Source organism: Octopus sinensis, linkage group LG15, assembly GCF_006345805.1.
Source record: "Octopus sinensis linkage group LG15, ASM634580v1, whole genome shotgun sequence".
NCBI classification, from domain to species: domain Eukaryota; kingdom Metazoa; phylum Mollusca; class Cephalopoda; order Octopoda; family Octopodidae; genus Octopus; species Octopus sinensis.
Genome location: NC_043011.1, coordinates 42,456,778 through 42,469,307, shown reverse-complemented (window position 1 = coordinate 42,469,307; position 12,530 = coordinate 42,456,778). Strand labels below are relative to the sequence as shown.

General features: G+C 37.4%; 1 protein-coding gene across 4 annotated transcripts in view; it reads left to right on the top strand.

Annotated features, from left to right (window-relative positions):
• LOC115219752 (ral guanine nucleotide dissociation stimulator) overlaps positions 1-12,530 on the top strand; it is a 143,989-nt gene that overhangs the window by 81,320 nt on the left and 50,139 nt on the right. Inside the window, exon 1 of one of the 4 annotated variants that reach the window (XM_036509669.1) lies at positions 335-541. The exons of the other annotated variants lie outside the window; for them this stretch is intronic. Coding sequence (XP_036365562.1) covers positions 518-541 — 24 coding nt within the window. The 5' untranslated portion in view covers positions 335-517. Of the gene's footprint in view, positions 1-334; positions 542-12,530 lie in introns of those variants that run through there. 4 annotated transcript variants of the gene reach the window in all.

Sequence of the window (12,530 nt, the reverse complement as noted above, 5' to 3'; positions counted from 1 at the left end):
GGGAGATATCCTGAATTCTTCTCTTTCGCAATATTTTACTCCCCCTCCCTTCCCAATCTACTCTAGGAAATTAGAAAAAAATACATAAAATTGAGATGAACTTACACCACACCAGAATCCTGTTCAGAAAGTATGATTGCTTTGTTTGTTTGTTTCTTTCTCTCTTTTTTTCGTTTGTTTCTATTTATAGTCATGTACTTTTTTTTTTTTTTTTTGTTATTATTGTTTTGTCTCAATGGGTCTCGTGACGAAACAGTTCCGTTTTGGTTTCGTTCTAATGTTGAATTCACTTGAATTCTCTTCAGTATTAGCATATCAGCTTCTTCGGGACGGATTACTGTCTCCTTCGTCTCTTTGCAGAGTGGTCAGTTCTGTATAGAAAGACGCCACTGGCAAAGAGCGTATTCTACAATTTGATCTCGTGATTTTTGTCGGCCCCTTTATATATATATATATATATATACACACACATATATATATATAGGATACAATTTTCGGCTCTTTTAATCATTACATTATGAAAATTCACTTTGCAAAAAAGGTAACAAGGAATATATTTTTTTTTTATTCAATTTTGCTTGTTTTTTAGATTCTGTTTTATTATATTTTCTTTCCATATTAATTTAATTTTTCAAAATATTTCTGTCAAAATATTTTTAAGTTTTCTCTTTTTTTTTTCTTGATAATTCCACTTCTTGTAGTTAAAAGATTTTGTGAGAAATTTTTTCTGTTTCACATGGAATTTGTTAGCTTTAGTGGAACATTCTTTGTAGAATGACCAACTCATATTGATGACTCTTAATTAATGAAGAATATATTGCTGTGTTAAATCATCTTGAACACCTGACTGACATCAGAATTCTCAGTTACAGACCAAGATTCAGTTTTGGGGAAAGTTTCAAAGAATTATTTTGGAATTCTTATATTTTTTTAAAACCATCATTTTGGGTTTTTGTCCTTATATTTTCAAAAATTAAACTGGACAGTTGTTTTAAATTCTTCTACATTTTAAATACATTTTTCTTTTGTTTGATGTTTATTTAAGTATTTAAAAAAAAAAACGGGGCTCAACATAGAAACATTCTCATATTTAGAGCAGGGATTCCCCCTCAACCTATATCTCGGTTAAACATGCTGACTGCCATTGAGGTCAACTTTACCCTTCACCCTTCCTAGGCCAGTAAAATAACGTGTTACCTTCTGGAAGTGGATTTTTTGGGGCTGCACCTTAGAAAGCTGTAACCCATGAATGACCACAGTCCAGTGAGTGAAATTAATGGTAATCATTTTCTGTTACTATTAAATTTCATAAAGATGTCCTCTGTAAGTGGGAGCAATTGTGATTGATTAGGATAGCTGAAAGAGTGGAAGAGTGATAGAGGGGTGGAGAGGGAGAGAGTACACTACTCCGTAGTTCCAGGGTGGAAACTCTCATATCACAATAAGTGACTAATATTATTTTTTATTCAATTATATATTTTTTGTTGAATTCTTTTTAATTACTTTTTTCTCTTCATATTGATTTAATTTTTTTCATCTTTTCAAAAATATTTTCTTGTTGAAATTTTTTATTTTTGGTAGGGGTGGGTTGTTATTTAAGAACTTGTTAAACTGGACTGGGCTGCTAAGCTTAAGGGCATAACACTTTTAATTTATGTATTTAAAGATTCCTCAAGACATGTTTCTCTTTTACTTTAAGGAGCACTTATGGAACTTTAGGAAATTCCACAAGTGGTTCTTAGAATGAAAGACTGTGATGCAACAAACACATTGGTGGGTGAAACAAATCAAAGACTGAAGGGCAGGGTGTGGGGGAGGATATATATATATATATCCATCCATCCTCTCTAACACGCTATGTATATATCAACATTTAGCATGTTTTCCATGCTGGCATGGGTTGAACAGGTTGACAGGAGCTGACAAGCCAGCGTTTGCATGCATGTATGTGCGTGTAATCTAGCATCTATGTTCTGTGTCCAGTCTACCAGTCAAATTCCCAGCTGGTCCCTCTGGTCAGGATGACTCTCCATTATGGTTCCATGTCTCTCTTTTCCTGTTGTTTGTTCCCTCACCCTTAGTCCAACCTTCTCATCCCCCTTGCTCTTCTAAACACCACCACCATATTAATTTCACATTTGAATCACTTTTAATATCTTTATTGGCCGTATTGCTATCATTACTCAAAAGTGTGTGTGTGTGTTTGTGTGTGTATATGTATGTATGTATATATGTATGTATGTGTGTGTGTATGTATATATACACAAGAGTTACAGAATGGAGTATGGGAAATCCAGGCTACATATGTTTCATAGCAAGTGGAACCTCAGAGGTGGTAAAATCCAAGTGAGGTGTATACCACCAGCTACTCTTCAGGCCAAACATATCTTGATTAGATTAAAGGCTACATTGTCACAAGGAGGTACATATTGACGCAAAGAGGATTCAATCAGAATATGTGGATGGCACAGTATGTGTGTGTGTATATATATATATATATATATATATATATATACACCCACACACGCACACACATTTTTATTTAATTTACTTTGTGGGAGCAACTGTTTTATCGAAAGCGCATATTGTTGTTAAATACTCGGAATACGAGACTAGAAAAACAGCCAACAACTGATGAAGGGTCGTTCTTTATGTTTATTTTGTTTTCCATTTGTGTCTTTCATTGTTCGAAAGTATAGTTCATATTCCATGTACTCGTGCTCTGTACTTTTTTGTTGTACACGTTCTGTGCCCACATATGCATATATATATATATATATATATACACGTATAGATATAAGTATGTACATATACATGTGTATATATATACATATAAATATATATTGTTTATATTACATATATATATATATATATATATATATATATATATATAAGCGTAAGGGCGTCCACATAGTGGATTCTCTCTCATATTTGTATATATATATATATGTATGTATGTATGTGTAATGAGTGTGTATGTCAAGAGAGAGGATAAAAGAGATGTTAGAGATGTTTGTGAAAGTGTATGTGTGGAGTTTATAGTGTGTTTGTATGTGTGTGTGCTGATGTAATTCAAAACGCATCTAGCTATGAATTGCTTGGTTTGTTTGTGTGTCAGTATGTGTGTGTCTGAATATGAGTGTTTAGATATTTGTTCTTGGGTGTCTGTGTATGTATGCATGTGCCATCTAAAGTGTGTGGATGTGTGTGTGTGTGGTGTGTGTGTAAGTGTGCTCTTAAAATTCTGTTAAATACACACACCCAATTCTGGACATCTCTCACCTAATTTTTTTAGATAGATAGATGAGTGTGTGTGTGTATGTATGTGTGTGTGTGTGTATGTGTGTGTGTGTGTGTGTGTGTGTGGAGTCACAAGAGAAAGAGAACAGCATGTGACATAGGTCATTTCCTTCTTTTCAGTTAAGTGAAACTTAATGACACACACACACACTCTTACATACATACATACGAGCACGCGCACACACACTCTTACATACATGCATACTCACATATGCACGCGTGCATACATACATACATATCAACCAGGGGTGGTTCTTGGTGCTTAAGTCAGAGCCTGCAATATTAGATATCAAAAGCCATATAGTTGTAGTCGGGGTACAACATATACCATGTATGAACCAACCCTCTTTCCGCTACTGCTCATGACAAATTAAAGATTTATATTAAAATTTGATTTGTTATTTGCCTTCATTTACACACACAATCACGAATACTCACACAAGCACGTGCACATGAGCTATATATTTTTATACCTAGAGAAAGTAATCTATTTTTTCCCCAGAATAGATAGAAAGCCATATGGAAGTGTGAAACATGTCACTAGTGCTTATGATGGAATTCTATTTAATTATCTGTTGCTCATCCATTTGATGTTGTTGTTATTATTATTATATTATTATTGACTGTATTCCACCATAATCTTGTTGCCAAATGTCACCTGGTAACATTTCAGTACTGTTTTCAGAGATGAGATGTTTTTCTCTCGATGTCATCTCTCTGTCTATCATGGTCTCTATCTCTCTCTCTCTATCTCTCTCTCATCTCTCTCTCTCTCTCTCTCTCTCATATAAGGAACTTTTTAATTATAACTTTCCGTGAATACGCAAGCTGATGTGGGAAGCTTATGTGGCATCAATCAACTTGCTAGAAATAGCAAACAGGTCCATCTGAAATTAGAACCTACTTCTTTAAGAAGGAAGGACACACTGGATAATGCAGACTTCAAAACAATCTGTCTGAGTAAAAGGTAGATTGTCAGAGATAAAATGAATTCCTCATTGGTCTGCTGGAAAGGGGCCAACTTAGACCAAAAATATTCTACCTTGTTTTGCATTCAAACTGGCTAGATCTTGCCTGTCACACCTACCCTACAATGGAACAGATACCTGCCGATGTAATCAACTAACTCCCTCTCCATAAAGTTACTGATAGTGAATCCAATTTTGAAGCTATTATTTGGTCTATGGAGAGTACGAACAAAGTACAACAAACTGTAACACACTGTACCCCAGTGTGGTGCCTACTTACAGCTAGGTGGACTGGGTCCATTGGCAATTATGAGTTTTGATCATTGACACAATGTGGTGAACTATATTACAAGCTGTCCAACCCATGCCAGCATGGATAATGGATACTAAATGATGATGATGATGTTATGTCCATCATGCTGCTGATTCTGTCCATTAAAAGTGAATTTTACTGTGTTTTAATGGCAATAGTCTATCAATTTAAATGGCTTCTTTTAAACCCCATTAAAAATCTTATTAGCACCAATCATAAACAGAAGTCGATGAGACAGACTAACCCCTCCCCTCAAAAATTACTAACCTTGTGCCTGAACAAAAGTGAATATAACCATATGTATGTATGTGTGTGTGTGTGTGTGTGTGTGGTGTGTGTGTGTGTGTGTGTGTGTGTGTGGAGTCACAAGAGAAAGAGAACAGCATGTGACATAGGTCATTTCCTTCTTTTCAGTTAAGTGAAACTTAATGACACACACACACACTCTTACATACATACATACGAGCACGCGCACACACACTCTTACATACATGCATACTCACATATGCACGCGTGCATACATACATACATACCAACCAGGGGTGGTTCTTGGTGCTTAAGTCAGAGCCTGCAATATTAGATATCAAAAGCCATATAGTTGTAGTCGGGGTACAACATATACCATGTATGAACCAACCCTCTTTCCGCTACTGCTCATGACAAATTAAAGATTTATATTAAAATTTGATTTGTTATTTGCCTTCATTTACACACACAATCACGAATACTCACACAAGCACGTGCACATGAGCTATATATTTTTATACCTAGAGAAAGTAATCTATTTTTTCCCCAGAATAGATAGAAAGCCATATGGAAGTGTGAAACATGTCACTAGTGCTTATGATGGAATTCTATTTAATTATCTGTTGCTCATCCATTTGATGTTGTTGTTATTATTATTAATATTATTATTGACTGTATTCCACCATAATCTTGTTGCCAAATGTCACCTGGTAACATTTTCAGTGACTGTTTTCAGAGATGAGATGTTGCCCTCTCTCTCTCTCTCTCTCTCTCTCTCTCTCTCTCTCTCTCTCTCTCTCTCTCTCTCTCTCTCTCTCTCTCTCTCTCTCTCTCTCTCTCTCTCTCTCTCTCTCTCATATAAGGAACTTTTTAATTATAACTTTCCGTGAATACGCAAGCTGATGTGGGAAGCTTATGTGGCATCAATCAACTTGCTAGAAATAGCAAACAGGTCCATCTGAAATTAGAACCTACTTCTTTAAGAAGGAAGGACACACTGGATAATGCAGACTTCAAAACAATCTGTCTGAGTAAAAGGTAGATTGTCAGAGATAAAATGAATTTCCTCATTGGTCTGCTGGAAAGGGGCCAACTTAGACCAAAAATATTCTACCTTGTTTTGCATTCAAACTGGCTAGATCTTGCCTGTCACACCTACCCTACAATGGAACAGATACCTGCCGATGTAATCAACTAACTCCCTCTCCATAAAGTTACTGATAGTGAATCCAAATTTGAAGCTATTATTTGGTCTATGGAGAGTACGAACAAAGTACAACAAACTGTAACACACTGTACCCCAGTGTGGTGCCTACTTACAGCTAGGTGGACTGGGTCCATTGGCAATTATGAGTTTTGATCATTGACACAATGTGGTGAACTATATTACAAGCTGTCCAACCCATGCCAGCATGGATAATGGATACTAAATGATGATGATGATGTTATGTCCATCATGCTGCTGATTCTGTCCATTAAAAGTGAATTTTACTGTGTTTTAATGGCAATAGTCTATCAATTTTAATGGCTTCTTTTAAACCCCATTATAAAATCTTATTAGCACCAATCATAAACAGAAGTCGATGAGACAGACTAACCCCTCCCCTCAAAAATTACTAACCTTGTGCCTGAACAAAAGTGAATATAACCATATGTATGTATGTGTGTGTGTGTGTGTGTGTGTGTGTGTGTGTGTATAACTGCATGTTTGTGAGTAAACTGTATTTTTGAGGTAGGTACACTGATTCTCCCATAATGAAATTGTTAAAACCAAATTCTTTATTCTTTCCTCATCTCTTCTGCCACATTTCCACAGAGAATGGTTTCTGAAGATGGAGAATGAAAACCAGGTGGATTCTTCAGTTTCTGTTGGGATTTTTGGTTTTTATTTTGTTGCAACAAAAACCAAAAACAAATAGCAGGAAGAGGGGCAGGGTGGGGCAGTTAGAAACTGACTTATAGCTTCAAATTGAGAAAAATTTAGAATTAAGGTCAATAGGCTTTTGCTTGAACTATTATTTGAAGAGCAGGAGGGAGAGGGAAAAAAATTGATCATTATTGATCGAACAGTCGATTGATTGGGTTGGTGGAACCTGTCACAATTGAATCAGTCAACCATTAATGTTACATCAATTAATATTCTATCTTATTAAAGGCAATGAGCTGTCAGAATCATTAGCATGCCGGGCAAAATGTTTAGTTGTGTTTCATCCGTGTTTACATTCTGAGTTCAAATTCTGCTGAGGACGACTTTGTTTTTCATCTTCTCAAGGTCAATAAACTAAATACCAGTTGAATACTGGGGTCAATGTAATCAACTTATCCCCTCCACCAAAATTGCTGGCCTTGTGCCAACTTTTGAAATCACCATTCAGTCTTATTCATTTGCACCCTGTCTCAGCTCACTACCTTAATAGTAAAAATAATAATAATAATAATAATCCTTTCTACTACAGTCATAAGGCCTGAAATTTGGGGGAGGGTTTAAGTCACTTACGTTGACCCCAGTACACAACTGGTACTTATTTTATCGACCCCCCCCCCCCGAAAGGATGAAAGGTAAAGTCAATCCGGGTGGAATTTGAACTCAGAATGTAAAGACAGACAAAATACCACTAAGCATTTTATCCTGTGTGCTAACAGTTCTGCCAGCTTACCTAATAATAATAATAATAATAATAATAATAAATAATAATAATAATCTGAAAGCATTTTGGGTTCCATGTCATTTCCTGCATGTCTTTTGCTTTTATATATTTCATTATTAGTTTTCTCTTTTGGATATTTCAAATTCTTCATGATATTCCCATCCAATCCAGACCAGCATGGATGGCGTCTAGGGAGAGAGAGAGAGAGAGTGGGGGGACAGATGTTAATTTGGTGATTATGGTGATAATGATTAAAATTGTGGTTATGGTAATGATGATTATGATGGTGGCTCTAATGACTATAGTTATGATGGTGATGGCTGCAATGATTACAATTGTGGTGGTGGTGATGATGATGTAAATACTATGATTGACTGTTCTGTCTGTTTGTATGTCTATCCATCCATCTACCTTCCTAATTAATTAAGTAATCAGATTCAGTCATTCTGATGTTTAACTCTTGTGTTTAGTTAGCATTCAGTTTGGTGTTCAGCTGTTATACGGAACACTAAACTGAACACACACACACACACACACACACACACACACACACACACATGTAGCCGAGTGGTGAAGAAGCTCACTTTATAAACATCTGACTTAGCAGCTTGGCAAAAGAAGACTAATAGAGTGAGTACCAGACTTCAAAAAATATGTCCGGGGTTCGATTTGTTTGACTAAACCCTTCAATGCAGTACCCCTGCATGGCTGCAGTCCAATGACTGAAACATGTAAAAGATAGAAGATATGTTACATTTGAAATTTTCTAATTAAAATTTAGTGATTGATAAAATTTAACTATCATCAATTAGTTTTTATCAAAAATATAAAACTGATATTTAGTTAGTGCTTAGTTTGTTCTGAGTCTTCAGTACACATCTTTATGAAACTAAATGGAATACTGTGATGCTGGTGTGTCGTTGCCTCTGATAGCATTCATCCAAACTTGGTCACCGCCATTATACAGAAACCTCTCATCTTTTATATAAGTAGATGCGTTGTGTATTTTACACACACACTCACCCCCTCTCTCTCTCTCTCTCTCTCAAAGACACACGCACTCATAAGTGTCTTTTTGTAAGCCTATGTGGATGTATATATATGTGAATGTGCTTATGTATGTAAGTATACACACACACACACACACACACACACACACACACACACACACACACACCATCAATGCCCAGCTGCACCAAAATTTGATGAAAGTTCTATTGTAACAATAATTCCTCAGGAACTAAGCACTTGAATTCTAAGCATCAAGTATCTGTTGGAATTTCCTTGCCTATAAATGGCCACAGTAAACTGAAAATGTACGCACGCACGCGTGCGTGTGTGTGTGTGTGTGTGTGTGTGTGTGTGTGTGAGAGAGAGAGAGAGAGAGAGAAAGAGAGCATGTGTGTGTATGTGAGTGCTTATTACTGACCTCAGTACTAGGAATTTCTTGACTTCTGCTGGCCCTTTTGAAATTGACCAACAAAGATAATGGATTTCCGTTCCCACATCTCTCCTACCTTCTCCGACCAACCCTGCCAGTTGTTCTTCTAGATCAAATCTCAAACTTCTGCTCCTGTCTTCAACATTCTCTTGGATCTGTTCTTTGCAATGTTTAGGTTTACTGCCACCCTAAACATAGTTTATTCTGCTGCCTCTTGACACAGTAGAGAGAGGGAGAGCAATCATGGTTGTCCTAGAGCTAAACAACAATAACCCGGAGTATTAACTCACCAAGTAACTGGGTCTCTATGTGATAGCTTGACTTTTTAGAAGTAGTAGCTAAACTCCCTCAAATCACACATCATCTTAAAGAAAGGACATGTTGGTTAATGTAATAATAATCCTAGGCATACCCTTAAAATGACCAACCTCCTGTCAAAATATGAAATGATCATTATTATCATCTTCATCATCGGGTCTGGAGTGGCAGACACAATAAGGAGCTGGATTAAATATCTTATGGTCTTCGTTTATATTATTTACTAGCAGTATCGCCCGGCGTTGCTCGGGTTTGTAAGGGAAATAACTATATAAGCATTTTTAGAGAGTTATAGCCAAAAAATAGCAAAAAAATGCATTGAAAATGGGAAAAAAATTATAGTAAATTTTTTTTTAAATCGTTGACTCATCATAGACATTTTTAGAGAGTTACTTCCCTTATATAATAGCCAAAAAATGCATTAAAAATGGGGGGAAAATGATTGTAAATTTTTTTTTAAATCGTAGACACTCGCTAATACCCAGAAGGGCTTGATATGAATCACGACTATAAGATACCTGCTTTTGGTTACACTGCACCGCAAAATGTGGGAGTAGTTGGGAATCTAAATCGTAGGAGACAGATACACAACTTCACTTTTATATATAAAGATATTCTTGCATTCAAATCTTGCCAAGATCGACTTTGCTTTTATTCTTCTGGGTGGGAATTAGTTGATAAACTAAAGTACCAATCAGATGCTGGGGCTGACACAATTGTTCCCTCTACTAACACCTGCTGCCTTGTGCCTAGGTGAACAATAAATGTAAGCATCATCATCATCATTTGTCTATGGACTTAATCGTTTCCATGTTTTAAACCCTAACCTCAGCTCCCCTTGGTCGATGTCAGCAGAGTCCACTCTGTCACAAGTGTTTGTTCCCTCACGCTTGTGTTGGAGGCCCTCGGAAACATTGCAGACGATGCCCTTCCTCTGCCGAACAAAGGAACAAATGTGGAAATTAAAAGAATTAGATTATTGTGTCTGAGAAGAAAAAGTGTTGTACACTCTAGCAAGGGGTTGGAGGGGGGGTCCTAGCGGGGAGCAGGCAATGGAACTTTTTATAGAGATTGATGCAGTAAACAGCACCTGGCTGCTGGAGTTCCCCAGTCTAAAAATACCTGCAGTGTGTGCTTGTATGGGTGTATGTGTGTGTGTGTGTGTGTGTGTAGGAATGTGTGTGTCTGTGTCTATCAATGGTATGTCTAAATGAGAATGCACATGGTCATGGCCAGGAAGTGGTGGTGTAAGGGGCTGAATAGCTTTGATATTATCTCTGACAGCCACTGTCTGGCCTTGGCTTGGTAAAACCTGTTGACCAATCAGTGTCTGTCTTGTATACAGCTGCACCACAATTATAATAAACATCTCCGTTACAGCTGGAACGGATCTACATATCAATGATTTGTTGTTGTGATGGTAATGGTAGCAGCAGTGGTGGTGGCGGTGGTGGTGGTAGTGGTGCAGACAGTAGTTGTGGTAAGCAAATCAAATAGCTGCAATCACGGATGCTGGAGCAGATGTGGAAAGGCTGAGGGTGGGGGAGAGGGAATGAGATATGTGGTGGGAGGAAAGTGGGGAGAAGTCTGCTAATTTAGAGAATAAATTTCCTGTTTACACTTACTCCTCCTCCACACACCCCTCTCTCTCTTTCTCTCTCTAATTTTAATGCTATTCTACCCCACACCTGAAAATTAACTTTCCTGTAGACATAACATAGTTGTTACCACCACCACCACCACCATTATCGGTAACACTGCTACCAATACCATCACTCTCACTACCACTCCCTCCTTCACTACTATTACTACTACCGCCACCACCATCGCCAATAATAACAACAAAACTAGCAACCATGCTGTTTTACCCAAGGTGTTTTGTCCCCTGTATTTCTCTTGTCCAGCCAAGCACTAATTTGGCCCTCTTATTTTAAACCCTTTTTGTTCTGGGGCATACACAAGATTCTTCATAATGTGATGTCCGGCTGCAGAGCATCGAGCATTTGTTCCAGTTTTTTCTTTTTTCCCTTTACGAGCTCAAATCCCATCAAGGCCAACTCTCATTTTCACCCCTCTGGAGTTACTATTTATGTTTTACTTGTGTTTCAGTCACTATACAGTGGCCATGCTGGGGCACCATCTTGAAGAATTTTTGGTCGAATGAATTGACCACAGTTCCTTGTGGTTGGGAAGCAAACCCCTTGCGTCTATAAAGCAATCGCCCTTAAGTACAAGCATCAATGCAAAAAGAAATAAAACCCCAATAAAGTACTTGGTCAATATAGTCACCTGTGCCTTCTCCTGATCACAAAATATTATTATCATTGAAGGCGCAGGAGTGGCTGTGTGGTAAGTAGCTTGCTTACCAACCACATGGCACCTTGGGCAAGTGTCTTCTACTATAGCCTCGGCCTGACCTAAGCCTTGTGAGTAGATTTGGTAGACAGAAACTGAAAGAAGCCTGTTGTATATATATGTGTGTGTGTGTGTGTGTGTGTGTGTGTGTTTGTCCCCGCAACATCGCTTGATGACCGATGCTGGTGTGTTTACATCCCCGTAACTTAGTGGTTCAGCAAAAAAGACCAATAGAATAAGTACTAGGCTTACAAAGAATAATTCCTGGGGTCGATTTGCTCGACTAAAGGCAGTGCTCCAGCATGACCACAGTCAAATGACTGAAACAAATGTGAGAAAAGAAATTCTGTAAGTTCATATCCTAACAATATCAACTTTGCCTTTCATCTTTTTGGAGGTCAATAAAATAACATATCAGTCGAGGATTGGGATTAATGGTATTGGCCAGCCCCCATCCTTCAAAACTACTCGCCCTGTGCCAATATTATTATTATTTTTTTTTTTTTTTTATTGTGGCAGAATCATTAGCATGCCAAACAAAATGTTTGGCAGCATTTCGTCCGTCTTTACGTTCTGAGTTCAAATTCTGCCAAAGTCAACTTCGCCTTTCATCCATTCAGGGTTGATGAAAAAAGTACTAGTTGAGTATTGGGGTTGATGTAATCGACTAGTCCCCTCCCACAAAAATTTCAAGCTTTGTGCCTTTAGTAGAAAGGATTATTATTATCATTATCATCATCATTATTATTTGAATTACAAAGCTGAATGGGGCTCCTCTATGTATGTGATTCGAAACAGAAGGAAATAAACTGGGAAATGGTAATTTCAATTCCTTTGATTCTGTAGAGTCATCTGGGATTTTGTGTGGGCTTTTTCTCCCTTTGAATTATCCAAGATGGCCTTCTCTCCCCATTTGTTGGTATTCCCTTGTTTTTGTTGCT